Raw genomic sequence first — 26,831 nt, forward strand, 5'->3', positions numbered from 1 at the left:
GTACACCCAGCCCCGTGCCCCTCGCACTGCCAGTGCCCGCTGCTGCCCTGGCGCACCCCGTTCATCCAGCCCCTCGCACTGCCAGTGCCCGCTGCTGCCCTTGCGCGCCCCGTTCATCCAGCCCCGTGCCCCTCGCACTGCCAGTGCCCGCTGCTGCCTGGCGCGCCCCATTCATCCAGCCCCGTGCCCCTCGCACTGCCAGTGCCCGCTGCTGCCCTGGCGCGCCCCGTTCACCCATCCCCGTGCCCCTCGCACTGCCAGTGCCCGCTGCTGCCCTGGCGCGCCCCATTCATCCAGCCCTGTGCCCCTCGCACTGCCAGTGCCCGCTGCTGCCCTGGCGCGCCCCGTTCACCCAGCCCCGTGCCCCTCGCACTGCCAGTGCCCGCTGCTGCCCTGGCGCGCCCCGTACACCCAGCCCTGTGCCCCTCGCACTGCCAGTGCCCGCTGCTGCCCTGGCGCGCCCCATTCATCCAGCCCCGTGCCGCTCGCACTGCCAGTGCCCGCTGCTGCCCTGGCGCGCCCCGTTCACCCATCCCCGTGCCCCTCGCACTGCCAGTGCCCGCTGCTGCCCTGGCGCGCCCCGTTCATCCAGCCCCTCGCACTGCCGGAGCCCGCTGCTGCCCTGGCGCACCCCGTTCATCCAGCCCCGTGCGCCTCGCACTGCCAGAGCCCGCTGCTGCCCTGGCGCGCCCCGTTCATCCAGCCCCTCGCACTGCCGGAGCCCGCTGCTGCCCTGGCGCACCCCGTTCATCCAGCCCCGTGCGCCTCGCACTGCCAGAGCCCGCTGCTGCCCTGGCGCACCCTGTTCATCCAGCCCCGTGCGCCTCGCACTGCCAGAGCCCGCTGCTGCCCTGGCGTGACCCCTTCATCCAGCCCCGTGCCCCTCGCACTGCCAGAGCCCGCTGCTGCCCTGGCGTGCCCCGTTCATCCAGCCCCGTGCCCCTCGCACTGCCGGTGCCCGCTGCTGCCCTGGCGCGCCCCGTTCATCCAGCCCCGTGCGCCTCGCACTGCCAGTGCCCGCTGCTGCCCTGGCGCGCCCCGTTCATCCAGCCCCGTGCCCCTCGCACTGCCAGTGCCCGCTGCTGCCCTGGCGCGCCCCGTTCATCCAGCCCCTCGCACTGCCAGAGCCCACTGCTGCCCTGGCGCGCCCCGTTCATCCAGCCCCGTGCCCCTCCCTTCTGCCCTGACATACACCTGCTCATCCAGCCACACCATCCCCCAGCTCTGCCATGCTCCTTGTGCCTGCCCTGACACTCTCTGCTTATCCAGCTCTACCCATGGTTTGGACAGAGGCAGCAGGAGTGGCAGGAGAGCTCAGTGGCGCGGCTGCATGCCGGAGCCCATGTGTAAGCCCAGCGTGTGGCAGAAGGCTGGTGCTCTCAGGGCCCAGCCGACGGTGTGGCTCTTACCGGAGAGGGTGGCGAGGTGGGGATGAAGTTGGTACTAGGAGTAGCTGGAGGGTCCAGGGACAGCTCTGGTTTAGCTGCAAGACAAGGTCGCAGAAGGGGAGGATGCAGCATGAGGAGAGCCAGGCTGGGACTCTGCAACGTCCCCCTCACAGCAGAGTAAGCGCCAGCCAGAGGGGGCTCGGCAGGGAGACGTGGCCTGACTCTGCTGCTGCTTCCTGGCTTTCAGGGCAGAGAGTCTGGGCCCAGCAATGCCAGGGTGCTCAGCAGAGACTGCGCAGCTTGGGAGAAGGGCAGGACTAGCACGCAGGTGTCTGCAAATCAAGCCAAGCCTGGCAACCCTACTCACAGGCCACCTGGGCCCAGGGCATCTGGTGTAGGAGGCAGGCACAGTAGAACGAGGGTCCCAGTCTCAGGCAGGCCGTGGTGAAGGATCTTTGGCGCGATCTCCCCCACGCTGGCAGGGAGCCTGTCACGCCTCCCATCGCCACTGGCTGCATAGCCCGAGGGTGGCACGGAGCCGTCAGGAGACCAGCCAGCCTGAGCCACTGTGGCCAGTGAGCTCCTCCTCTCTCCTAGGCCAGCGCCCAGACCCAAGGAGCTGAGGAATCTGACCTGGGCAAGGACAGGGCAGCACAGGCTCCGGGCACTGTACTGGGAGATGAGCAGTTCCAGGGTGAACGGCAGCACTCCCCGAGCCCCCAGCCTGTGTGACTGGCACTCCCATGGCCGAGGGCTCTCACCCTGCCCCCGCCAGGCCGCCAATGGCCTCCTCCCAGCTGGGCAGGGTCACCGTAGCCTCCAACACTCCTGCTGCAGCCACCCTCCTTTCCTTCCAGTGCCCTAGGCCCATGGCTCAGGGGCCCCTGCAGGCAATACCCACCCCAGCCCCCGTCAGCCAGCTCCTGGGTGACTCCTGCAGTTCAGCCCCACCTGAGACTCATTCCTCTCTCCTCTGTCTCTGCCAGGCTGCCTGCCCCCACCCCCGACTGCTTCCTCCACACCGTGGCAGCCTGCAGGAGGGACAGAGGCAGCTGGCAGCCTGCAGCAGCGCGACACCATGGAGCGTGGCATGGCAGGAGTGAGGAATGAGCCCAAGGAAAGGGCACTACCAGCTCAGGCCCAGATACCAGCTCCCCTTCCCCTCCCTGGAATGTAGGGTCAGCCCCTTCTGCCACCATCCTCTGGTCCCTGGAACCAGCCCCCATTGCAGCTGAATGAGGCCAGCTGGCCAGGGGGGCAGACAGACACCCTGAGCCAGCGGCAAACCCTCCAAACAACGCCCCCCCCCCGCCCATTACCTGCAGTCAGGAGCTGCGTCAGACAGGGGGTGGGCACAGGGAGTCCTCGGGGTCTCTTTGCCTTGGTGCTGGCTGACTTCATCATCGGCCTGCTGCCCCCTGGCGGCAACTGCCCTTTGGGGGAGACAAACCTGGGGCTGCTCAGCATCCCGGGGGGCAGGGGCTGTGCGCTGGACAGGACAGGGTATGCTGCAGGCAAGAGGTCCTCGCTGGCACCCAGGCCTGGTGCCTGCTGGGTGAAGCAGGGCGTGGACAGTGAGGAGGCCGTGTGGCTAAGGAGCGAAGGGCCTGTGGAGCTGGCGAAATGGAATCTGGTTCTTGGTGCAGAAGCCGGTGGGCACAGCGGGGCCTGGCCCAGCAGGAAGGCGCTTGGGGGAGCTGCCGGGGCGCAGTAGGAAGGGCCATAGGGCTCCATGCCAAGGCTTTTGCTGAGGAGCCCGTACTGGAGTGGGGGCTTGTGCTTGAGGTCGGTGCACAGGCCAACCCGGGAGTCCGTGGGCCGTGGGGCTGGCGGGAAATCAGGGCTGAGGAAGGAGCCGGGCAGGCTGAGCTGGGAGGAGCTGCTGCTGCTCGACTGGAAGAGAAGGGTAGGGTTATACAGTGCAGACTCAGCCGGGCCGCCAGAGGGGCAGGGAGACAGGGACAGAACCCACCACGCAGATGCCAGGGGCCTGACACTGAGGTGAGGTAAACAGAGGCCAGTCCCAGGGCAAGGGAGAAGCAGGCCGTGATCCCTACTCACCTGCAGCAGACCACTGGGTGGGACTGTGGCATTGACATACGTGGCAGGCAGGGCTCTGGCGGCCATCGGAGGGCTGGCATGACTGGCAGGCAGAGCACTGCTGCTGTACAGGCTGTCAGCCATGGGTGTGAAGCAGGGCTGCTCCTGGTAGCTCACATGCACCTGTGAAGGCAGCGGGCGATGGCTGAAGAGATCTGCCAGGCAAAGCAGAGACCAGTGACTCTTGCGGCTGCCTCAGGCCATGCTTGGCTGGTGCAGGGTTTGCTCTGAGCACTGGGCCAGCCAGAGCACCAGGTCTACCTGCGCTGACAGCCATTCTCCTGTAGCCCCACTCAGGGCAGAGAAACTGTCCTGGGAGTCTGGGGAAACCACCCATCCTGCTTAGTGTCATGCAGGGCCCCAGCCAACCATAACCCGGCTGCAGTATTGTACTCCACCGCCAGCCCTGCCTTTCCTGATGCCGGCAAGTGGCCCCTAGGACTGGGGGAGTCTGAGGGGGAGGGGCTGCTCGGCTCACTCTCCCCTTCCCAGCACCATCCCCTCCAGCCCCCCAGCGTGCCTCTTTCTCCTCCCAGGCCCATCGCTGGGGCCTTGCGCCCCTGCGGGCCAACCCAGCAGCCCAGTGGGGCGGGCTGTGGGGCAGACACTCCCTAAAGCCAGGGAAGAGTGCTGGGCCAGGTCCTGCTGAATACAGCCCAGCCTGCTGCAGGGCTCTGCTCCCCACCATGGCTCAGCACGCAGGCCCAGACCCCGCCCCTCCAAAGGCTTTTCCCTAATGCAGGGTCTCCATGCAGCCCCCATGCGGACAGGCTCAGTGCAGGTGGCTCAGTATCTCCCCAGGGCTGGTGATGGCAGGGGTGCGGGCATCTTGGAGTATCCCAGGGAGGCGATTTTTCGACTTCAAGCTGAGATGAAGGGGTGCTGGCTACAGCGCGGAGCTCTGGGTGCCCAGGTTCTCACTCGTGGGGCTGGGGGGGCAGATAAGGGAGTCCCTGGCTCCCCATGCTCCATGTGGCAGTAGCAGTTGTGAAATGCTGGAGTTTCTGGTGCAAAGAGGGAAGAGGCAGCCCCATGCAGTCCACAGGCTGGGGCCCAGCTGTGCTGCACAAGGGGGAGGAACACAGGAAAACCCTCCCATGCCTGCAGCAGGGTGGGACCCACCTTCTCACACCCATCTGTCCAGCCATGGCAGGCATGGTCCTTGGGACAAGGCCAGCCTGCACCAGCCCACAGGGTGGGAACTGCTGGCGGAGGGAGAAATCAGCCAGCTCTGCAGCTCCAGCTTCCCGCCCCATGTGCTGGTAGGCTCAAGTCTTTGGACTGCTGAGTGGGGTGTAACCAGCTCGGCCAGCCTTGCATCCCACGTGCGACCCCTCTCCCAGCCCTGGATCCTACATGCGACCCCCCCCGCCGTACATCCTACGTGCGAACCCTCCCCCTGCCCTGCATCCTACGTGCGACCCTCCCCCGGCCCTGAGTCCCACGTGCGAACCCTCCCCCTGCCCTGCATCCTATGTGTGACCCCTCCCCTGGCCCTGCATCCTACGTGCGAACCCGCCCCCTGCCCTGCATCCTACGTGCGACCCCTCCCCTGGCCCTGCATCCTACGTGCGAACCCGCCCCCCGCCCTGCATCCTACGTGCGACCCCTCCCCCTGCCCTGCATCCTACATGCGACCCCTCCCCCGGCCCTGAGTCCCATGTGCGACCCCTCCCCCGGCCGTGCATCCCACGTGCGACCCCTCCCCTGCCCTGCATCCTACGTGCGACCCCTCCCCCGGCCCTGAGTCCCACGTGCGACCCCTCCCCCGGCCTTGCATCCCACGTGCGACCCCTCCCCCGGCCCTGGATCCTACGTGCGACCCTTCCCCTGCCCTGCGTCCTACGTGCGACCCCTCCCCCGGCCCTGGGTCCCATATGCGACCCCTCCCCCAGCCCTGAGTCCCATGTGCGACCCATCCCCCGGCCCTGGGTCCCGCTTTTGACCCCTCCCCCGGCCCTGGGTCCCGCGAGCGTCCCCTCCCCGGGCCCTGGGTCCTGCGAGCGTCCCCTCCCCCGGCTCTGGGTCCTGCGAGCGTCCCCTCCCACGGCCCTGGGTCCTGCGAGCGTCCCCTCCCCCCTCCCCGGGCCCTGGGTCCTGCAAGCGTCCTCTCCCCCCTCCCCGGGCCCTAGGTCCTGCGAGCATCCCCTCCCCCCTCCCCGGGCCCTGGGTCCTGCGAGCGTCCCCTCCCCCGGCCCTGGGTCCTGCAAGCGTCCCCTCCCTCCTCCCCGGACCCTGGGAGCGTCCCCTCCCCGGGCCCTGGATCCTGCGAGCGTCCCCTCCCCCGGCTCTGGGTCCTGCAAGCGTCCCCTCCCCGGGCCCTGGGTCCTGCGAGCTTCCCCTCCCCCGGCCCTGGGTCCTGCGAGCGTCCCCTCCTCGGGCCCTGGGTCCTGCGAGCGTCCCCTCCCCCGGCCCTGGGTCCTGCGAGCGTCCCCTGCCTCCTCCCCGGACCCTGGGAGCGTCCCCTCCCCGGGCCCTGGGTCCTGCGAGCGTCCCCTCCTCGGGCCCTGGGTCCTGCGAGCGTCCCCTCCCCCAGCCCTGGGTCCTGCAAGCGTCTCCTCCCTCCTCCCCGGACCCTGGGAGCGTCCCCTCCCCGGGCCCTGGATCCTGCGAGCGTCCCCTCCCCCGGCTCTGGGTCCTGCAAGCGTCCCCTCCCCGGGCCCTGGGTCCTGCGAGCGTCCCCTCCCCCGGCCCTGGGTCCTGCGAGCGTCCCCTCCCCCGGCCCTGGGTCCTGCGAGCGTCCCCTCCTCGGGCCCTGGGTCCTGCGAGCGTCCCCTCCCCCGGCCCTGGGTCCTGCGAGCGTCCCCTCCCCGGGCCCTGGGTCCTGCCAGCGTCCCCTCCCCCAGCCCTGGGTCCTGCCAGCGTCCCCTCCCCGGGCCCTGGGTCCTGCGAGCGTCCCCTCCCTCGGCCCTACGGGCCACATGTGTCTCCTGCATCCCTAGTGCGCTGATGCCAGTTTAACTCCTCCCGTCTCACCCAGTGAGGCTGCTGGCCGGGAAGCAGGGCCCTGCCAGCGGCCCAGGGGAACGTCGCTGAGGCCCCGGTGCCCGCGCTATAACCTTGCGTGTGGCCTGTGGCTCACCACATCCTGTGGCCTTCCTGCAACCAGGCCGCGTGACCCTCCCTGTCCCCAACCCCGCGCCTTCCGCAGCCTCAGACAAGCCCAGCACAAAGTGCTGGCTGGCCACTTCCAGGCTGCCGCTTGCTTGCAGGGAATGAGCCTTACCCAGTAACTCCCTTTGCTCTGGGGCGGTGCCCCTGGCTCCTAATGGGCAAGGCTGAGCACCTGATCCGGCTAGTGACACAGGTCCCACTGGGGCCCTACTGGAGGCAGATCAGAGGCAAGAGGCCAGGCACTGTGGTCTCCGGTCTCTGGCTGAGGCTGGGGCGTTGCAAAGCCAGTGGGTTTGCTGGAGAGGAGGCTCCTCGTGTTGCAGGTGAAGACGGGTGGCTGCCCAGCGGAGCTGTGCCTGGGTGTCTGTGCACAAACCATAGCTCACGTCTGACAAGCCCCTGGCAACAGATCCCTCTGGCTCAGCCTCTCCAGGCAGGAGGGATGGGCTCCAGCAAGCCCATACCTCAGTCCAACACCACGTCACTGCCACCCTGGGAGCTGGCAGTCTGTCCATGCCATGCCACCAGCCCCACCCTGTCCACACGTCCACCTGCAGCCTCAGGCCTGCTGCCCAACTGCTTTCCCTCCCACTGCCCTTGGGTGCTATTTATGGCACAGCGCTGCCTGGCATGAACCCTTTGCCAGGAGCCAGTCCCCAGAGCCCTGCAGAGGGGTGTTAGCTGCCTCCGGATCCAGAGGACACCCCAGCCCCAGATCACAGCATGGCCTGGCTGGTTCTCTCCAGAGTTCGTCTACACTGGAGAGGGAGGTGCAGTGCACATGGGCTGGCCTGAGGACAGGTCTAAGTCCCTCCTCAGGCGCCGTGACGCACTCCTGCTGCGCTCTGCCAGCGGCAGGTGAGCTCCAGCAACGCCAGGGCCTTCATGTTTAGCTGAGCGTGGACCTCCCCCTCCCGTTCCCCCTGCAGTGACACCATTCCTAGAGACCCAGAGACGAGGCAGGGGTCCCAGCAGGGTCAAGAGCTTGTTTTGGCACCAGCCACCTTAGGGAACCCACCGCTAATCATCCCGCTCGCCGCCGGACATCCCGGTGTCTCCCATCCCCTCTGAGTCCATGGCAAACGGGCAGGGAGCAGGCTCCTAACCTCCTGGCAGCTGAGCAGAGTCCTGGATCGGGAGACCAGTGCTGCAGAGGCCAGCTGAGCCGCATGCCCTGTGGTGCTGCCTCGGAAAAGGCGTCTACATAGCTGGCAACCCCACAGCCACCTCCTGTCAAGTGGCCTCCCTTAGGGACACACTGGTGGGTGCGGGGGCCCAGGGAGGAATGAGGAGGGTCCAGCCCTGCCCTGCCCGCGGTGTCGCCATTCATAGCTGGGCCAGGTGGGTGTGCGAGGCAGCCTCGCTGCAGGGCAGACCCAGGAGCCCGGACCAAGCTGTGCCACTGCCTGATTGTGGGGGAGGTGTCGGGGGACAGGGCAGCTAGGATCTCACCCATGCAAAGTGTGAGCCCTCCCTCACCCACAGAGAGGCCAAAGGCAGCCCCCGCTCTGGGCAGAGCGAGGGGGCTGTCCCAGGGCCGGGGGATGAGTCCTGGCACAATGCAGGGAGGAATGTATTCTACCATTTCCCTACTGCTCAATTTAGCTCCTTGGGGGACCGCTCCAAGTGCACGAGGCAAAGGCAGCAAGTCCTGCTGAACTGCTGCTCCGTGCGGCGGCTGTACCTGCTTCCTACCCCCGGACAGTCTCACACCCTCCCCAAGCCCCTCAGCACTACTCACATCCCCTCCTCCTCAAGCACAGCTGCCGTCTCCCAGCCCTGGGACTCCCTGGGCCGGTGGCGGTAACCATGGCGGTGAGCAGGAGCCCTGCTGACTGCCGGAAACCCTTTGCCCTGGCAGCACGAGGCCTGGAGCTGTCCTCAGCGAAGTTCACGGGGCAGTACAGCTCCTCCTTGTGTCTGTCGCTTTCCCCAGCTTCCAAATCACTCTGGGATTTAAGCCCCCACCTCAGTCAGTGGTGAAGGGGGGGCCTGTTCTTCGGGAGAGCCAGGCCAGCCTAGCCCCACAGCTGTACCGAGAGCCACAAGCGGGTCCTACCTGAAGCAGGGTGCAGGCAGCAATCAGACACCGGGCCCAGCTGCTCCCCTAGCTCTGCCATCAGGACTTCTCCATCTGACTCAGACCCTCTCGCACCCAGCCGAAGGGCACAGGGTGGTTCCTCATTGCGGACTGGCTCCTGATGCTTGACTGACAGGCAGCCGGCACTGCAACAGGGCCTGGGCTGCTCCTTGGGCTTCGCTTGCTTTACCCTGTGCAAGGTGCTGACCTGCCTGGCGCTAATGATAGGGCCAGCAACCCCCTGGCCACCTCACTCACCCCCACCCACACTGCATGGGGGGAGGCATCTCCCAGAAAACCTTCCCTCTCAGGCTGCTAAGCCACGCAGCCAGCTTGCCGCAAGCAGTCCACACCCAGCAGCTGCAACTGAGAACAGCGCTCAACTCCGGGCAGCGAGAGTGTTGCCATGTCTCCCCCACAACACACCCCTCGACACACGCCAGGTCTGCCCAGGGATTACAACTAATCTGGGGCAAGGGATGTGTCACTGGGCAGGGGGCCCCCGACTCCTGACTCAGAACAATTCTCTTCCTATTAGCACGCAGTGAACTCCTGGACTGCACCTTTCTCACTCCCTCCATCTCAGCCATAGGAGAGCTAGCCAGGCCAGCACTGGGCCTTTTCTGCTCCCTAGAAACAGGGCCTGAGCCAGCCCCCTGGGCAGGAGGCCATGTCCCCCTCTGGCTGCGCCCAGCAGAAACGCTGACTTCCCAGAGTGCAAAGCCCAGAGTGTGAGAGCCAGAAGGGATCAAGCTGTGCGGCTGCTGCTTCAGCTCAGTCACTCCCTACACCCAGCATCCCCAGGAAAAACAAGAGAGAAAACATTTAGCCTGTCCCCTGGACACCCCTTCCCACAACCACTGCCCTTTGGTCACATCCCGTCCGCCGGAGAACAGGACAGTCAGCATGCGCTTCCATTCCAACACGTTAGCAGCTGGAAGTAAGAACCCTCACATTCCCAGCCTGCCCTGCAGAGCCCCAGCCCCACACGGCACAGCATGGCTGAGGAAGGCCATGGTTCAGGAGCGCTGACTGTCGGGAGCTCCCAGCAGAGTGACTTGAAAATAGGGGATGTGCATGGGACAGGGGGAGAGTTGTGGGAAAAGTAGAATTTTCAGCCAAATATTTGGCTAAAAACTGAAATATTGTGATGCAAACTAGTGGCATGGTGCCTTATGAGTGTTGTAAATTGAGCGCCTTATGCATGAGGCTCCAATTCTCTAGGGACCAGGTGCTTTTGCTGTCTCTCCCAAGCAGCACCCCCTCTGCCTCTTGGTAGGACAGAAAAGCCAGAAATACTTAATACTTATTTGGGCAATAACAGCCAGTGCAATCATGCCAGAGTTGACGAGGAAGAGGAGGGGGCGGCGGAGATATTTTCCATTCCCCTAGAAACTCAAGAGTGTGTTAAACAGTGGCTACCTAAATCAGACACTTCTAAATCAGCAGGACTGGAGAATGTGAGCCACATCCAAGAGGTTTTAAAAAGTGGGCTGAGAAACTCTCTGGCACATTGATGCTGGTTTTCTGTAACTCTGGGAGCCGGGGGGAAGTTCCAGAGGACAGGAAGAAAGCTAATGTTGGGCTTTTATTTCAAAAGGATGAATGGGATGGCATTGATCATTACAAGCCTGTCAGCCTGACATCAGCCCTGGGCAAAATAACGGACTATCTGAGCTGGGGACTAGTGGTGAACATACAACTAAATAATGGTGATATAATTAGTGCCAAACCACACGAGCATGTGGAAAATAGCCCCCATCACACTGATGATATCTTCTGGTGATATGGCAAGTTTGGCTGCTAAAAGTAACAGAACTGATGTCATATTCGGAGGCTCCTGTAATGCATTTGGCTTGGTACTGCAGAGCATTTTGAGTCAAAAATCAGAATATGCAAAATGAATACGTCTCACATGACAAGGGTTAAAAACAGGCTCCAAATGGAACTGTACATGGGACTCCTCACTGAGCAGATGTGTTTCCAGTGGGGTCTGGAATTGCAGGGCAGGCCCTTGGCTTTATCAGTGATTTGGAAGAAAACCAAATCATCCCTGACCATGTCTGCAGGCAGCACAAGGGCAGAGGGGACGGGCTCTGGGTCACTGGGTAAGCTGAGTGTAGCAAACGATACGCAACTGCACACGGCCCGATGTAAAGCCAAACGCCTAGGCCACAGAATGTTGGCCAGGACAGGGGACTGAGAAAGATGTGGGGTCATGGTGCTGAAGAGGAGCTTCCAGTGGGACTAAAAGTGTTAAGACGGGGTCTCAAACTCAGTTTACCTTAGGGCCAGTGCCAGTCCTCGAATCCTCCTAGTGGCCCAGTAGGCTCTCCCTCTGGCAGGACTCTGGGGGTGACTCTGCCCCTGCCACACTTCTCCCAGGCCCACTGGCTGGCCGGCATGCTCCCCCAGTCCTGCCTGCCGCCCCTGGAGACACCAGCATCACCAATGGTATCGCTGCAGGCTAGAGCGGCTCCCACCCGCTGCCAGCACATCCCTGTGGTCCGGGGCTGGTATGTGCAGAGCTGCCCCATCCACTGGGCAGTTCAGCACAGGGGCCCTGTGCTTTGGGAGCCCTGCGGGGGCTGCCCCAACCATCCTATGGTCGGGCTGGTCTCCCACACTCCGGATAGCCTGTGGGGCCCTGGGTTGCCTGGGGCTGGCAGCAGAGGTCTGCACCCACAGTGGGGGTGGGAGCCATGGAGAAGTGGCCTGCTCCGCTCCACCTCCATCTCCCAAGCCAGCCCGCACTGGGACTGGGGTGCTCTGCTTCCAGCAGGGACCGGGCTGGCCTCGGAGATGGCAACAGAGCAGAGGCTGCTGCATCGCTCCACTTCCCCGCAGCTCCCACTGCCAGTGCGGGGAGAGCCCAGCCCTGGCTGCCATCCCATGCCATACCCCCCAGTAATGCCTAAGGTCATGTCCCTCAGGGGAGGGGACTTGAGGGCTGCAATGGGTGGAGCAGGGACTGGGCTTGGGGAAAGAGTACGGAAGGACACCCCCAGGGCCACGGGGACTCGTGTGCCAGCAGCCGTGCATGGCCCAGATTGTGGAACTGCTCAGGCCGCGGGCAGCCCTCAGGCCATGAGCTGGAGACGCCTTATTTTATCTGCATTCGGCAGTAGTGGGATCCTGTGCCCAGTTCTGAGCTCTGTTATTCCAAGAGGCTGCTGACAGTCTGGCGAGGGTTCAGAGAAGAGCCATGAAAAGGCTGGAAACCTGCCTTCTAGTGACAGACTCAAGGAGCTCAATCTCTAGTCACTGGTTTTAGATACTTATATGGGGAATGACACTGCTAGGAGCTCTCCAGTCCAACAGCCGAAGTTGGAATGAGATCAAATGGCTGGAGATGGAAGCAAAACAAATTCAGGCAAGACAGACATTGCACATGTTGGTGAGGGAATTAGCCAGTGTCTGGTGCCCAGGAAAAGCAGATGCTCTCAGGAGCATTTTGCTGTAAATCTGATTTTCCATTGAAACACAATTTCAGCAGAAAGTTTCCCACCAGACCTAGCACCAGAGCACTGGCCCTGAGGAGCTCCCAGCTGCTCCAGTCCTGGCCTCTCTCCCCCAGGGTGCTGGAAGGGTGTGTTGGGGGGTGCTGGCAGAGGGGGCACCCTGTATCTCCAGCAAGTGGACTGCAGGAAATGGTGTAAGAGTGCAGAATCTGTACTCACTTTCCCCGTGTCTGGCTGGCCCCAGGGTGCCCCAGGACTGCCCCTGCAGGCTAGCAGCCCAACCCCAGCTTTCTGCCAGCCTCTAGCCTTGCATCATCCAGCAGCCAAATGATGCAAGGCTGCTTGTTTCCTCCCAAGCAGGCAAGTGGGAAGTGGATACTGGTGGGGAGCTCCAGAAGGCCCAGTCCAACAGCCTCCACAAAGGCCGCCCAGCGGCCCCACCGCAGGCCACCCCACTAGGGCAGGACACACAGCCGTTCTGGTTTGCAAGATACGGTGCATCCAAAGTGATCAGCTACAGGCTCCTTACCAACCACTGCTGAGCTCAGCAGTCGTGCTGGTTGGGCACCCGCCATGTTCACAGCTTGGGCATTTCCTGGAGCTTCCTCCCACCCACCCCTAGCTGAAGCTCAAGACTGCAGGTTGGGCACATCAGTGGCAAGGAGCCATGCTGGAGCCGTGGGGTGAGGCTAATCCACGGCCTGCAAAAGTGCTGAAGGGCCTAGGCTCAGCTGCATCTCTCCTGACTCCTCCGCTATTCAGCATCTGGGAACAGACGTCTCTGCAGCAGGGGCTCCATTAGCCCAACTTTCCTGGTTTGAGTCTGCTCCCCCCCCCCCGCCTTGCACATTCTCACCCCCACACTCACTTAGCCTCCCCCACCGCCTCTCTCCTCCCACTCCACTCCAGCCCCACATGCTCATGCTCCCACCTCACATCCGGACAGGCACCCCATGGCTCCCAGTCCCAAGGAGCCTTGCACCTCAGCCCCACCCCCCATTCACTATTGCCCCATAGCCCAGCAGCCCAGTTTGGCTTCACTGTCCCTACCTTTGGGGCAGGGCTGAGCTGCAATGCTCCCCTTGCTTCTCCCTCCCTTGCACAGGTGACCCATGACCAGAGCAACCCTCACATGAGGAGGCTGGGAGGGGACACTGCCCAGGGATGGAGCAACAGCGTGCATTAAGTCACTGCTCTCCGCTGGCCAAACATCACCTCAGGATCTGACCCCAGGGAGCCCAGCAGGATACCGCCTCCTTCCCTCTCAGCTGCCTAGGGGAGCTGCCACAGGGCGGCTCCTTTCGCCAGGCCGGGAGCCATGCACGGTGACCGAAAGATCCGTTTCCTAAGGCCGGGACCCAGCTCCATGCAACCACACACAGGCTGTTTCAATGGCCCAGGAGTGGGGGCAGACAGTGGAGCTCCACAGGCCACGAGACACGGGGACCCCTCTGAAGGCTCTCTCCCATCCCCCCAGGCTCCTGCTCCATCACATTCCCCGCCCCCAGCTGTGGCAGTGCAGCGGAAAGCTGCTCGCCCCCTAGAGATTTCCTCTTTCTTGTGGGGAGAGTTTTCCTTCCTCTGTCTGCAGCCACCCCCCTCGTGGTTTCACATTCCTGTAAAGAGAGCTACATTCGGAGAAATTCCGTTTTCCAGGGCCTGGCCTCCTGACCTGCCGCCCAGCCCAGCTCTGGGCACCGCCTCATACGGTGACCCTGAGGCACGGAGCCCAGCGACATGGGGGCATGAACTCTGCTTTGTTGCTTAGCTAAGGGCCAGCTGGCCGTCAGCTCACGGCCAAAGGGCTCAGGTTCTACCCCTCCTCCAACGACCCAGTACTGAAAAGTCGACAGACCCATCAGCGCATTTCACCATGGCGTGCGTCCCTGCTTCCCCCCACAGCCCCATTTGGCTCTGCATTCACCTCCAGTCCCTATGGCTTAGTTCTCCCAGGCCACAGGGAGATGGGGCCTGTGTCCCCACCCCCGCTAGAGATGTTAAAATGTGTTTAATTAAGTAACTGTAACCACTGAACAGTTAAGCAGTTACTTGTGGGGTGGCAGTCAGCTCCCACCTGCCCTGCGCCATGGGGAGTGGGGGGGAAATGGCTACCCCCACGTACCGGGAGCTTGTGTATAACCGTGTACATGGTTAACCGACACCTCTAATCCCGCTGCACAAACCCAGTTTACACAAACACATCCCTCCGCCAGGGCTGGCGCCTACCTGAGATTTCCATAAAATCATCCAGATTTGGCTGCAGGGGGGTCAGGCCTGGCTGGATCATGTCAGCATTTCCTGTGTAAGCTGCAAAAGGGAAGAACCAGTCCACCAGCCACTCGCCAGTGGAGGGGGCAGCTGAGAACGCACCTCATTCTGGGCAGCCCACTCCCCCAGATCCTCAGCTGTCACTCCCATGGCCTTTAGCCTCTGTCATCTGCACCAGGGAGGGGGAGCATTTCCCATCCTGGGGCCCCTCTCCCTGTAGTCTGGAAGAGCCAGAAGCCCATGAGGGGCACTGCATTGTGGTGAGAGGCTCTCCAGGAGGAGAGGGCCGAGAGGGTCGGGCCCTTGGAACAGGAGGGAGGGCAGCCCGCCCTGCCCAGGCCAGGGCGGCTCAGCCATGCAGGGGTCCGCACTTGCCAGGCAGGGGAGATACTAAGAACTAACTCCAGCTCTTATTCTGCACCTTTCAGCCATGGGTCTCAGCACATGTGCAAAGGAGGCCAGTGCCATTATGCACATTTACAGATGGGGAAGCCAAAGGCCGAGGGGACGTGACTCTGCTGCCTCACCCAGCGGTAGGGGCGGGAGTAGCACGTAGGGCTCCTGAGAACCCACCTAGTGTGCCAGGCGCTAGCCACACAGCCTCCTGCAGGCCCAGTAGGGACGCTGTCCCCCACCATAAAGAACTGGCAGCTTGATGCCCTCCCTGGAGCAGTGCCCCACTGGGGCTCTCACTGCGCTGCTGGGGAACATGCCTGCCTCACACCCTGGCTGACTTCTTGAGACAAGCCCATGGCACTGGCCACTGGTGGAGCTGGCTACCAAAGAAGCCACCAATCAGCATGTCAGCCTGATCCCACTCCATATCACCTGCTTTACACTGCACCCACTTTCAGCCAAGCATGGCATTCTCTGGCAGCTGTTCCAGTGTGCTTACAGCGGTATACAGAGGCCATGTTCCACCCAAGAGGGGGCTGCATGTCAGTGGTGACTGAGCAGAGCTCTGAGGCAGTGTTGCCTGTAAACTTAGTGCGTGGGCAGCCACCCAGGAGAGATTCAAATACCGCCCAGCTGATTGGCAGGGTGTCCAAAACTGGCCACATGTGTTTCTACTGGTGGTGCACATCCTCACATGTATCGGTGCACAGAACAAAATTTATTCCACACGGGAATGGAAAACGTTAGAGGGAACACTGCCCGGGGTCTCCTGGCAGAAAGGCACTCTAGAAGTGAGTGCTGTTATCAGCACTAGGCCACTGCTCCTGGAACTGGCTCCCTCCCTCTGGATCATTTGCTCCTTTGCTCCTGCATGCACGGCTCAGTGGCTGCTGGGGGCCAGGGGGATGGCTAAGGCATCTCGTTAACATGACCTCCCTGCTTTGGGAGGTGCTGCACTGGGGCGGTCACTCCAGAGACTGGGTCTAGCAGGACCAGAGCTCCTCACTCCAGGGCCCAGTGGTAAGGCAGCAGTAAGAAGCTAATGGCAATTAGGACAGGACCCTCCCAGGGCTCCTCAGATCACCCAGGGTAGCCTCTTGGATGAGAACATGGTCGAAGGGACTCACCATCCTCCGGGAGTGCCAGGTGGGGGCAGGGGGGCTGTGTCATGGTGAAGAGCGTGTCGGAGATGTCTGACAGGAAACTGTCCAAGTCAAAGAGCTGACGCCCTCCGGCCTCCTCATTCTCGTTCCCCAGCAGCATGGGCACCACGTTGGAGAACAGCTGGTTGCACCATTTCTCCGAAGGCTTCCACTCACCCTCATTCTGTGTGAGAGAGTTCATCAAAGGAGGCCCCCAGATACCTTTCCCCAGGTGGTCCCCTCAGCACCTCTCCCCCAGCACCTCTTCCCAGGCAGCCCCCCTTCCCTGGCATCCCCCTCCCCGGCACCTCTCCCCAGTCAGCCCCCCCAGCACCCCTCCCCCGGCACCTCTTCCCAGGCAGCCCCCCTTCCCTGGCATCCCCCTCCCCAGCACCTCTCCCCCGGCACCTCTTCCCAGGCAGCCCCCCTTCCCTGGCATCCCCCTCCCCGGCACCTCTCCCCAGTCAGCCCCCCCAGCACCCCTCCCCCGGCACCTCTTCCCAGGCAGCCCCCCTTCCCTGGCATCCCCCTCCCCGGCACCTCTCCCCCGGCACCTCTTCCCAGGCAGCCCCCCTTCCCTGGCATCCCCCTTCCTGGCTCCTCTCCCCAGTCAGCCCCCCCTGCACCCCTCCCCCGGCACCTCTCCCCAGTCAGCCCCTCCTGCACCCCTCCCCCGGCACCTCTTCCCAGGCAGCCCCCCTTCCCTGGCATCCCCCTCCCCGGCACCTCTCCCCCGTTAACCCCCCCTGCACCTCTCCCCCGGCACCTCTTCCCAGGCAGCTCCCCTCCCCCCACACTTTGAGTGAGAGCCACTCGACAGTCATCTGATTCCATACATGCCAGGCCCAAACTCAAGCCACAGGGTCAAGTCCAGGAGCTCTTGCTGCTCCAGCCCAGCTCTCATCCAAACAGGCAGCAAATGGAACAATGTCAACCCAGAAGCCCCAGGATTGCCCGCAAGCATGCAGGCATCTCCCAACAGGGAAGGGTTAATTTTGCAGACAGCAAGAAACCCTCTCTGACCCACAGCCAGACAGTCTGAGAAACATAATTAGCCAGGGCGCAGGGCTGGGCGTGTGCATTTACCAACACGAACCTCCCTTACGAGGGGACGCAGTGGCCCAGAGAGTCAGTTGTGGAACATCACTGTGTCTCCCAGGCACACGCTCAGGCCTCAGACTCTCTCTGGCCTGAAGCCCCTTTTTTGGGGCCATAATGGGGGCGGTCATTCTACCCTGTCTTCTTCTGAGGGAGCCGTACTCTGACTCCCAGGCCTGCACAGCTAGTGACTGGGGCACCACACTTGGGAGATGTAGCCTGAAGCAGGGACAGGTTGGCGGGAGTTTGGAACTGGAGCTGTCGCTCCCTGCCATGCCCCATTTCTCAGAGCTGAAGTCAGGCCAAGGTGAAGCAGTGTTTAGCCAGGCCAGAGGCCGGCTGGCCCAGCTCCAAGCCATTCCCAAAGGCAGCTCTGAAGCTGAGCAACTGCTCCCCGGCCAGCATACCTGTGCTGGCCAGGGGCCTCAGCAGATCAAGCCAGTTCTGGTTCTAATGCCAAGAAGAGTTACCTGGCCAGGCCTTTAACCCTGCGTTGCCAGGACGTGGCTCCTGCTAATTTCATATGTTACAACTGGGAAGATGAGGCTCCAGTAGTGTCAGCTCCAAGCACTCAAAAGTCGAGTTGCACCCAAGAGATGCTCTAAAGCCAGGAGCCCTTTAGAACCCCCCAGTGGGGCCTGCACACCTGCCTGGAACCGGAACCTTTTGGAGGTACTGGCCAGCGTTTCCGCACAGCCACAAGGGCGCAAAACGGACTTTCCAAGACCCCAAGCTGAGACTCCAGGGTAGCTCCTGGTTCCAGCAGCTGGGGCTTTAAGAAAACACCTAATGTCAGGAGACAAGGGACCAAACCATGAGAGTGGGGAGCATGCACCACTCCTCCCACCCCAGCCCCTTCCCCCCACCTGCCCCATGAGGGTCTCACCTGCTTTGGGCCGGAGACCTCACCCTCCCGGCTGGACTTTCGAAGCTGCAAGGAAAACCCGGCCTGTCAGCGGCTTCTGCTGCTGGTGGAGCCAGGTGCGGGAAGGGCTAGAGAGGAAGCAGTTCAGGCACCCAGGTGGCTGCGCAGCCCAGGCAGCCAGCAGGGAGGGGGAATAAGATTAACAAGGCTCTTCCTTGTGGGCAGGGCTGGTGAGAGGGTCTCCGGCCTGGGGGGAGGGGTAGTGTTGCAGGGCGGCATGTAGATCTTGGCACCCCAAAGTAGGCTCGCTGCCCACCTCAGCACGGCTATGCCCCTCACGGGCCAGGACCCTTACGCTGGCGGAATTACAATGGCATTTTTATTTGTATTTATTTGATAAATGCTCTGATCCTTCCCCCACCAAATCTTAGCCGGACCCCAGGCGGGCTGCCCAGGAAATAGAGGGGGTATTGTAAGGACGAGATCCCCAGGGGATACGTTGTGGGCAGCCCAGGTCAGGCCATGCAAGGCCTGGGGAAGCGGGTTGTTCAAGACCACAGCCAGGCTGCCAAGACCTGAGGCTGCCCCTGTATCTGAGACCAGGGCGCATGTGCAATCCGCCAGACCCAGCAGCAGGTGCAGACCTGGCTGCACAACGAGCTGCCATAACAGCCAGCATTCCTGAAAAAGGCCAAGGGGTCGACTCAAGATCTGTGCATGTCAACCATGCCCAGATCTGTAGTGTCTGGGCCCCCCACCGAAAAGAGCCCCACTCTGGCCTCACAGCCCCGAAGCTGCGGGCACCGTGCAGAAAGGAGACACTGACCCGCTTCTTGTAGTAAATCCTCCATTTGTGATATTCCTTCATCACCACCTCAATCCGACGCTTCCAGTAGTTCCCCTCCAGCACGACAGCCTAGCAAGGAACAGCCAGCACACCGGTCACAGGCACCTTCAGCAGGCCCCCAGATGTTAGCTCCCCCAGCAACCCGCGCTGGGACAGGCTGGGGCTGGCATTGCCAGAAGCTCCCTCCAGCCAGGGCTCCTGCCCCCACTCCGCACAGTGCCCCCTGCTGGGACAGGCTGGGGATGGCGTAGCTGGGAGCTCCCCCCCAGCCAGGGCTCCTACCCCCACTTCTCACAGTGCCCCCTGCTGGGACAGGCTGGGGATGGCGTAGTTGGGAGCTCCCCCCAGCCAGGGCTCCTGCCCCCACTTCCCACAGTGCCCCCTGCTGGGACAGGCTGGGGCTGGCATCGCCAGAAGCTCCCCCCAATCAGAGCTCCTGCCCCCACTCCGCACAGTGCCCCCTGCTGGGACAGGCTGGGGATGGCATAGCTGGGAGCTCCCCCCAGCCAGGGCTCCTACCCCCACTCCGCACAGTGCCCCCTGCTGGGACAGGCTGGGGATGGCATAGTTGGGAGCTCCCCCCAGCCAGGGCTCCTACCCCCACTTCCCACAGTGCCCCCTGCTGGGACAGGCTGGGGCTGGCATCGCCGGAAGCTCCCCCCAGCCAGGGCTCCAGCCCCTCCCCATAGCGCCTACAGCTGGCAGAGGCCTGACAAGCACATCTCCTTCCCCAGCTGCAGGAGAGCAACATGGCTCCCGTCTGGGCACTTGGCCTCTGGGTTGGTTTTCCCCTCAGCCAAATGAGCAGTCACTGCCTACAGGGCTCTGAGACCTGCAGAGCCACCCCCCATCACTGCCCCCAGCCTGTCAGAGCCAGCTGAGCGCAGACCCCCAAGTCCCAGCCAGCAGCTAGGGTTGCCAGATGGTTTCAACAGAAATCCTGGACACACTTGACATGACATCACAATCCACATTCCATCTTATTTAGAAAATACAGGACAGTTCGATTTTCTCCATTTGTTTCCCGGACAGAAAGCTCAAATACTGGACTGTCCGGTTCAAAACCGGACACCTGGCAACCCTGGCAGCAGCTCCAGTGCTAACCTCCCCCTACACTCCATGACCGAGAAGAGCCCTTCTGTACATACCTCTGGTTTCCTGTGCTCATCAGCCTCAGAGCCCTCCAGGGGCGTCACAAACCCACACACGAGGCTCTTCCTCTGCTCCACATCTGTTCATGAGAGGCCAGAGTCAGGGTCTAGTTGCCCTCTACCCACACTGGCACCTTTCCTGTCCCCACCCCCCTAGGACTGGACTCACCCCATCATCACCCAGTCTAGGGGCAGGCCTTGCTCCCACCTGGAAAGAGGACTTACCCTTCCACCATGCCATCCCCCATTCAGCAGGAGGACTGACCCTCCTTGCTCAGTCACTCGCCACTCCCCCACCTTAGGAACCGCACTCCCCCAAAGCCATTGCAGGGTGGGGGCCAGGTTACTTGAGCCAGAGGCCTGCAGGGGAAGGGGAAGGGCCCAGCCTCAGGGAGCCAGGCCGGGTACTCACACTGGATGTACCAGGCTCTCCAGATAGCGTTGTTGAGGCGGATTTTATCCCGGCAAAGCAGCCTCAGACCCTTGAAATTCTTCCACTTCGGAGACACTAGCTTCCCACTGAAACACCAAGCACAGAAGAGGGCCATGTCTGCTACTGACTGGGTCCTTTGCCAGAAGTGTCCCCCCAAACCCATTCTAGTGGATCCCCTTGCTGCTCCCAGATTAGCACTGAGCAGTGGTTCCAAGCTCCTCCCCAGCACTAGCTGCCCAGGGGTTGCCACCTTGCTTTCACATTGCTCTTCATTGCTTCATCTAGCTCCTGGCTGGGTCACTGTGCTGGCATCAGATTAGCCTTCCCCTGGAGACCAGCTAGTGCCGCTTGCAGCTGTTCTCCATCCATCCCAAATGGAGCCAGCTGAGGTGAGGCCAGGGGGCCAGGAGAGGGAGCTGTCAGTCCAGGTGCTGAGGACAAGCCCAGGAGAGCCCCTTGCAGGCAGGAAGCTGTTTTGTATGGCACTGCAGCAGGAATTTTTCAGACACTCAGTCACAGGGTGTAGAAGCAGGAAGTTTGGTTCCTCTCTTGATACCCGGAGTAGAAGCAACACATGCTGCTGTTGCCAGCATCACCCGGGATACGTCTACACTGGCATGATTTTCCAGAAATGCTTTTAACGGAAAAGTTTTCCATTAAAAGCATTTTCAAAAAGCGCATCTAGATTGGCAGGATGCTTTTCCGCAAAAGCACTTTTTGCGGAAAAGCGTCTGTGGCCAATCTAGACGCGCTTTTCCGCAAAAAAGCCCCGATCGCCATTTTCACCACTGGGGCTTTTTTTGCGGAAAACAAATCTCTGCTGTCTACACTGCCCTTTTGCGCAAAAGTTTTTTGGAAAAAGACTTTTGCCCGAACGGGAGCAGCATAGTATTTCCGGAACAGCACTGACAATCTTACATGAGATCTTACATGAGATTGTCAGTGCTTTTGCGGAAATTCAAGCGGCCAGTGTAGACAGCTGGCAAGTTTTTCCACAAAAGCAGATGATTTTGCGGAAAAACTTGCCAGTCTAGACACAGCCCCTGGGTTTCTACAGTTGCCCCTGCCTGCAGTGCCCTGCAGGGCCTGGGGAGGTGCCACCCCGGTGTGTCTCTATGGGAACATCCTGGGAAGCAAAGTCTGTTTAACCAGCCATGCTATAATGGGAGCCCACTGAGGCAGGTTGCTCCTGCAGCTGTCTCCTTTGGTCTACGGAGCTGTCCTCCTGCATTGATGCTTCTATATTGGTCTCCCCTGAAATCTATTTCCTGTCGCTTAGGCTCCTAGAGCTTGCATCTGCCATGCTGTGCCCTGAACACTTGGCCCACAGTGAGCAATACTGACCCTACAGTCAGCAGGGCCCACTGGCCATCAGCTGTGTCACTGGCAGAGGGTGTGAAAGGAACGTACAAGAGCCAACTCCTGCCTGAAGGGAGGCCAGGGGACGACCAGGATTTCTGAACTCTTGGGGTGCAGCCTCATTGGGAGGCTGGTCGCACAACTGGCTCCACGGTGAGGCTGTTCCCTGTGATCTCACCTCCTCAGTGGTGCTGCCCAGTCCTGGCAAAGGGAGGTGTCTACCCGTGAGTCCCTAGGAGGGTCTCTCCCCACAGTCCTTGCTATGGGGAGGAGGAGGAGATCATAAGATACACCTGAGACTCCCCTCACCCTCCATTAGCACATGGGGCAAGGCTGGGGGAGTTTCTGTGTTCCATGCTGCTCCTCCCCACACAACAGAAGTCAGTAGTAAACCAACAGCTTGTGGCTGTTCTCAGCTCTGTTGAGCTTTCCTGGCCAGGTGTGACATGCCTGGGTCCTGAGGAGGAGCAGCAGTGCAAAGTCATGGGACCCGTGCAGCAGGACTTCATCCCGGGGGCCACTCCTGTGCTGATGCATGAGTGCCACCTGCCCTCTAGAGCACCCATCAAGGACTGTGGAGCACAGCAGAGATTCTGGTGCTGCCCAGCTGATTAGCAGAGTGCCCACAACTAGGTTTGTGTTTCTGCTGGTGGTCCACATTCACACATGCCTTGGTGCACATAACATTGATTCTGCACATGCATGGGAAAGATTAGAGGGACCATCACTGTGGCAATAGGGGACAATCAGGTGGACAGGAATGCACTGCATGGGGGGCACCTCTGCTATCACCAAGGAGTTTGAACTTTCCCTGCAGCTACAAAGCAAACACCCTGCCAAAGCTAAGCAGGGGAGCCAATGGAGTTGCAGAATTTCCTGGGTGCTTGGCCGGTGCCAACTGGCCAAGGTTACTCAGGCGCAATCACTGCCAAATGTGCTGAACTTTGACCTGTTAAAGAGGCAGCAACTCACCCTTCAGCAACAGGCTTTAAAGAGCCCCTGTCCCACAGTGCTAGCCCCATCCCATGACAGGACATGGACCCCCCTTAGGAGCATGGAGGGAAGAGGGAGATGTTATAATCTGCATGTTGTTTTCCTGCATTCATCATCACGTTCATCAGACTGATCTTTGCTCCATGATCCATCCTTGAAGCCTGCCCTGCCCCTTCTGGAGTAGCCCCTGGAGCATAGTGCACCCAGCTGGGAAGCAGGACTTGAAGAGACAGCCTGGAACTCAGAAAGGGAAGCCCAAGCTCCTGGTCACAGGCATGTCCTGCAGGGCAGAAGCAGCTTCCCCTGTAGCCTGGGTCTGAGATGGGACATGGCTGGGATTCTTTTTGGCATCCTGCATTGAGAGTCGGTTCTGCCAAGCTGGGGATGGACCAAGGTGCACAGGAAGTGCCTGGCCCCAGGGAATAGACATGGAAGAGGAAGGGCACTTGGAGAAGCAGCTCATGCCAATGGACAAGGCAAGAAACCGGGACACAGGATGGTTTAGTCTCAGCTTTGTCCAATGGCAATTCTCTCAGTGTGATCTAGGGCAAGTCACTCAACTTCTGGGCCTCAGTTTCCCACCTGTAAAATGGACATCAAAGTACTTATGGGGGGAGGGGGTTTCTATGGTCAGAAAGTGCCATTTCAAAGGGCTGTTCCTGAGTAGAGCTCAGTGAAGCAGGGGCCTGGGAGAAGTTTACAGCAATGTCACGAGACCTACCAGGCCATTAACTTCAGCTGTGTATCCTCTGACACACTCACAAGCCCCACACCCCCTGCCCACACCACAGCCCTTTCCCAGGGCTGCCCACAGCATGTGGGTGTAGATTGCCCAGTGTGGGAGACAGGGGTGACAGACCAGAAACAGGCAGGACATTGACCAAGATCCATCCTGGACAAACACAAGAGGCAAAGCTGCCAGAAATGTCACCGCTGGCCTGAGCACACAGGGGAGAGAAGGCAGCTATTAGCAAAGTGGTGCCAATGTAAAGACCTGGAGGAATCACATCACAGAGCAGGGAGGGGACCGGTGCGTCTGGTCCCACTGCCACCAGAATATGGAGTCAAAGGAGGACCTCCCCAAATTCGATGGACACAGACAACAGGGCAGGAGCTCCAAGAAACAACAAAACCTGAGGGACTGCAGGAAGACTGAGAAATGAGCTCTACAGAGCTTGGCTAAGTGACTTCCTAGTGGAGCGGGGCAGGAGATCTCGCCTGAAGGGATGAATACCAGGGGCAAGAATTAATCCGGTTTGGGTGCAGGGCAGGGCCAAGGAGAAGTGGGATGAAATGAAGAAGGAGAACATTTAGGCTGAATACCAGTGAGATCAAGGGATCCTGGGGAACAATTCCCAAGAGAAGCAGGAGCCCCAGGCCTTGAGCGATTTAAACAAATCACCCCGCAATGCACAACAGCGCCCATCCTGCTCCAGAGTGCAAGCGAATGGACACAGTGGGGCTGCACAAGGCTCCTCCAGTCTCTCCCCATTCCAGGGAAATCCAACAGCTGAGAACAGGGGCCCAACCCCAAGCTCTGAATCTCTCCTGGGTTAAGACGCCACTTAAACATGATGCCAACAGAGCACACAGCCACCCCACCTGGTCTGCAGTGACAATGGCTGTCAGACCACCAGAAACCCCTAGTCTCCGAATCCAGCTTCCCACAGGCCTGCTCCACAGCTGAGCCTGAGCTGCCCTTTCAGCCTGAACCGAATAGCCAGGCAGCGTCTAACAAAGGGCACCCTGTCTGCTAATGCCCTGTCCCCACTCAGAGCTCTGGCCGAGCCCAAGGCCCTCAAGGTGCATGGTGAGAGCTGAATGCGCAGGGTTGTCTTCCCCGTGCACCCGAGAGCCTAGACTCTGCGGTGCCCTTAGAACTCTGAAATCCTGTTCTTTGTCAGCAAACTGTTACATTCCTTATTGCGTCTCGGCTGTGGCCTGTCCCAGATCTCCCCTTGTCCTCTTCCTGCCATGTCCTCCAGCCAACAGAAATGTGGCCACGCACTGCTTTGCACTGTTTCCTCTAAAACCCTCTGTTCTCCATCATCCTGGTTCTCAGGCTCGCAACCTTGGGTCCATCTGCAACTCCTGCCCCCAACCCTGCTGCATTTCCCTCCATAGTGTAGCAAAAAGCCAGCTCTTCCTCCCCAAGCTACAACACACATCCATGCCATGACTCCTGGTCCCTCCTCCCTGGCCTCCTCAACATTCACACGTAGGATCTGCCATAGAGAAGAAGTGTGGCCCAGTGGTTAGAGTGCTAACCAGGGACTCGAGACCTGTAGACTTCCCGTGTGACCCCGGATATGCTACTTGGGCCTGGTTTGCATGGGAACTTGGCCAAAATCAGCATCCAAGGGCTGTAACTATGCAGAAGAATTTTGCAGAAGCGACAGTCACTTGGGGAGGAGACCTACAGTGTCAGAAAACCCCATTCTGTTGCTGTTGGCTGTGTCTACACTACAGGGTTCCTGGGGCATGGCTACAGCACTGCATCTGTCTTGCTCTAGTGCCCAGAATGTAGATATGGCTTTAGTCTCTCTGCCCATGCCCCATGCGTTCTTCCCATCCTGCTAAAGACCGAGAGGTGCTCAGAAATTACAGCAATGGGGCCTCCATAGGCCAGAGCTTCCCCTCTCCCTCCAGGCTTCACACATAGAGCAGTGTATGGGGAGATCTAGCTGGCCGAGTGAAGCACAGCCTGACTCTCAATTCGATGGCATTTCTCTGAAATGAGATCATTTGTGATGCAGTTCCAACTTCTCAAGGATTGTTCTGCACATCTAAAGACAGAGCCCTCATGACTGATGAAAAGCAGAAAATCCAAAGAGGGAAGGAGGAACACAAGGGGTGCGTCTAGACTGGCAAGATTTTGCGTAAACGCAACCGCTTTTGCGCAGAAACTTGCCAGCTGTCTACACTGGCCACTTGAATTTGCACAACAGCACTGACGTTCTAATGTAAGAATTCAGTGCTTCTTGCGCAAATACTTTGATGCTCCCGCTCAGAGATAAGCCCTCTTGCGCAAGAGGCCAGTGTAGACAGGCACCTCCATTTTTTGTGCAAGAAAGCCCGATGGCTAAAATGGCCAAAAGGCTTAGATATTCATTTCTGGCTTCTCATCCCAAACCAGGATAGCATCTGCCGGACTGCAGTCTGTCAGTGCAAAGCCTCATACTGGGCATGGATACTTTTTGCGCAAAAGCATCCGTGCCAGTCTAGATGCTCTTTTGCGGAAATACTTTTAACGTAAAAGCGTTTCCATTAAAAGTATTTCCTCAAAATCATATCAGTCTAGACGCAGCCATGGAGTTCCTGCTGTCCCACTTTCAGGGTATATGCCCCTGTATTCCATACGGTGGATGGCATATTATTTTCCTGCCTTAAGAGCAGGATGACGTGGGTGTGTTTCCAAATGCTTTTGAAAGGGGGTGTGAATTGAACAAGGTGGGGCAGAAGGACATGATCTGGTATCTGGCTCCACTTCTGTCAGGGACAAAAGGCTTAGATATTTTCACACTTACGGCTAGAATGGGTGATCATACAGATTAAGAGTAGGAAAAGGCTTTGGGTGCTGGCTGGCTGCAGATATCACAGTGTAAATCCAGGGAGCTATGCAGCCTGCACGCCGATCTGAAGGGAGACAATCCCTTGCCTCTTACCAAAAGAGGTGATGGCTGGGAGCTTGAACCCTTTAACTGGGGTCCTTGAGGGACTATGATGACATCTGGGCTGGCAGCTGGCTGGCAGGGCCATTATCTTTGTCCCCCTTTGTAGCTGTCTGTAGATCAAAGAATCTGTGATGGCTGCATTACTGCCTTGCAGTGTAACAGCATGCAGTGTAAGCCTGCCCACCCTCCCAATACAGTGTAAAGTGCGGACACCCTGAAGCACTCAGCTCTCAGACAGAAGTAAGGGTGATGACAGGGAAATAGAAGCATGGAGGCATACACAAAGCCTCTGGGTTGGGCGGTACGGGTGACATCAGGATGGGGAAAGGAAATGGGGGAGGCACACAGAAATCCTGGCATAGGGTGAGGGGAAGAAATGAGGCAATATACAGAACCCCAACATGGAGGGAGAATGGGGGACAATGGTATGTGGAGGGAACCCCCACATTTTACAGCTGGTTA

The 26,831-nt window shown here is 60.3% G+C and overlaps 1 protein-coding gene across 3 annotated transcripts in view; it reads right to left on the reverse strand.

The window, feature by feature from the left end:
- Nucleotides 1-26,831, reverse strand: part of MLXIPL (MLX interacting protein like) — a 43,653-nt gene that overhangs the window by 14,020 nt on the left and 2,802 nt on the right. For 2 of the 3 annotated variants that reach the window (XM_075904982.1, XM_075904983.1), the window contains exons 2-10: nt 20,323-20,429; nt 19,908-19,990; nt 18,739-18,828; nt 17,934-17,978; nt 15,935-16,133; nt 14,370-14,450; nt 3,450-3,643; nt 2,708-3,281; nt 1,410-1,483 (exon numbers count right to left, since the gene is read on the reverse strand). In XM_075904982.1, coding sequence (XP_075761097.1) covers nt 1,410-1,483; nt 2,708-3,281; nt 3,450-3,643; nt 14,370-14,450; nt 15,935-16,133; nt 17,934-17,978; nt 18,739-18,828; nt 19,908-19,990; nt 20,323-20,429 — 1,447 coding nt within the window. Of the gene's footprint in view, nt 1-1,409; nt 1,484-2,707; nt 3,282-3,449; nt 3,644-14,369; nt 14,451-15,934; nt 16,134-17,933; nt 17,979-18,738; nt 18,829-19,907; nt 19,991-20,322; nt 20,430-20,593; nt 20,892-26,831 lie in introns of those variants that run through there. The other variant, XM_075904984.1, reaches the window with a different exon arrangement.

This window comes from Pelodiscus sinensis, chromosome 21 (genome assembly GCF_049634645.1).
Source record: "Pelodiscus sinensis isolate JC-2024 chromosome 21, ASM4963464v1, whole genome shotgun sequence".
In the NCBI taxonomy this organism is placed as follows: domain Eukaryota; kingdom Metazoa; phylum Chordata; order Testudines; family Trionychidae; genus Pelodiscus; species Pelodiscus sinensis.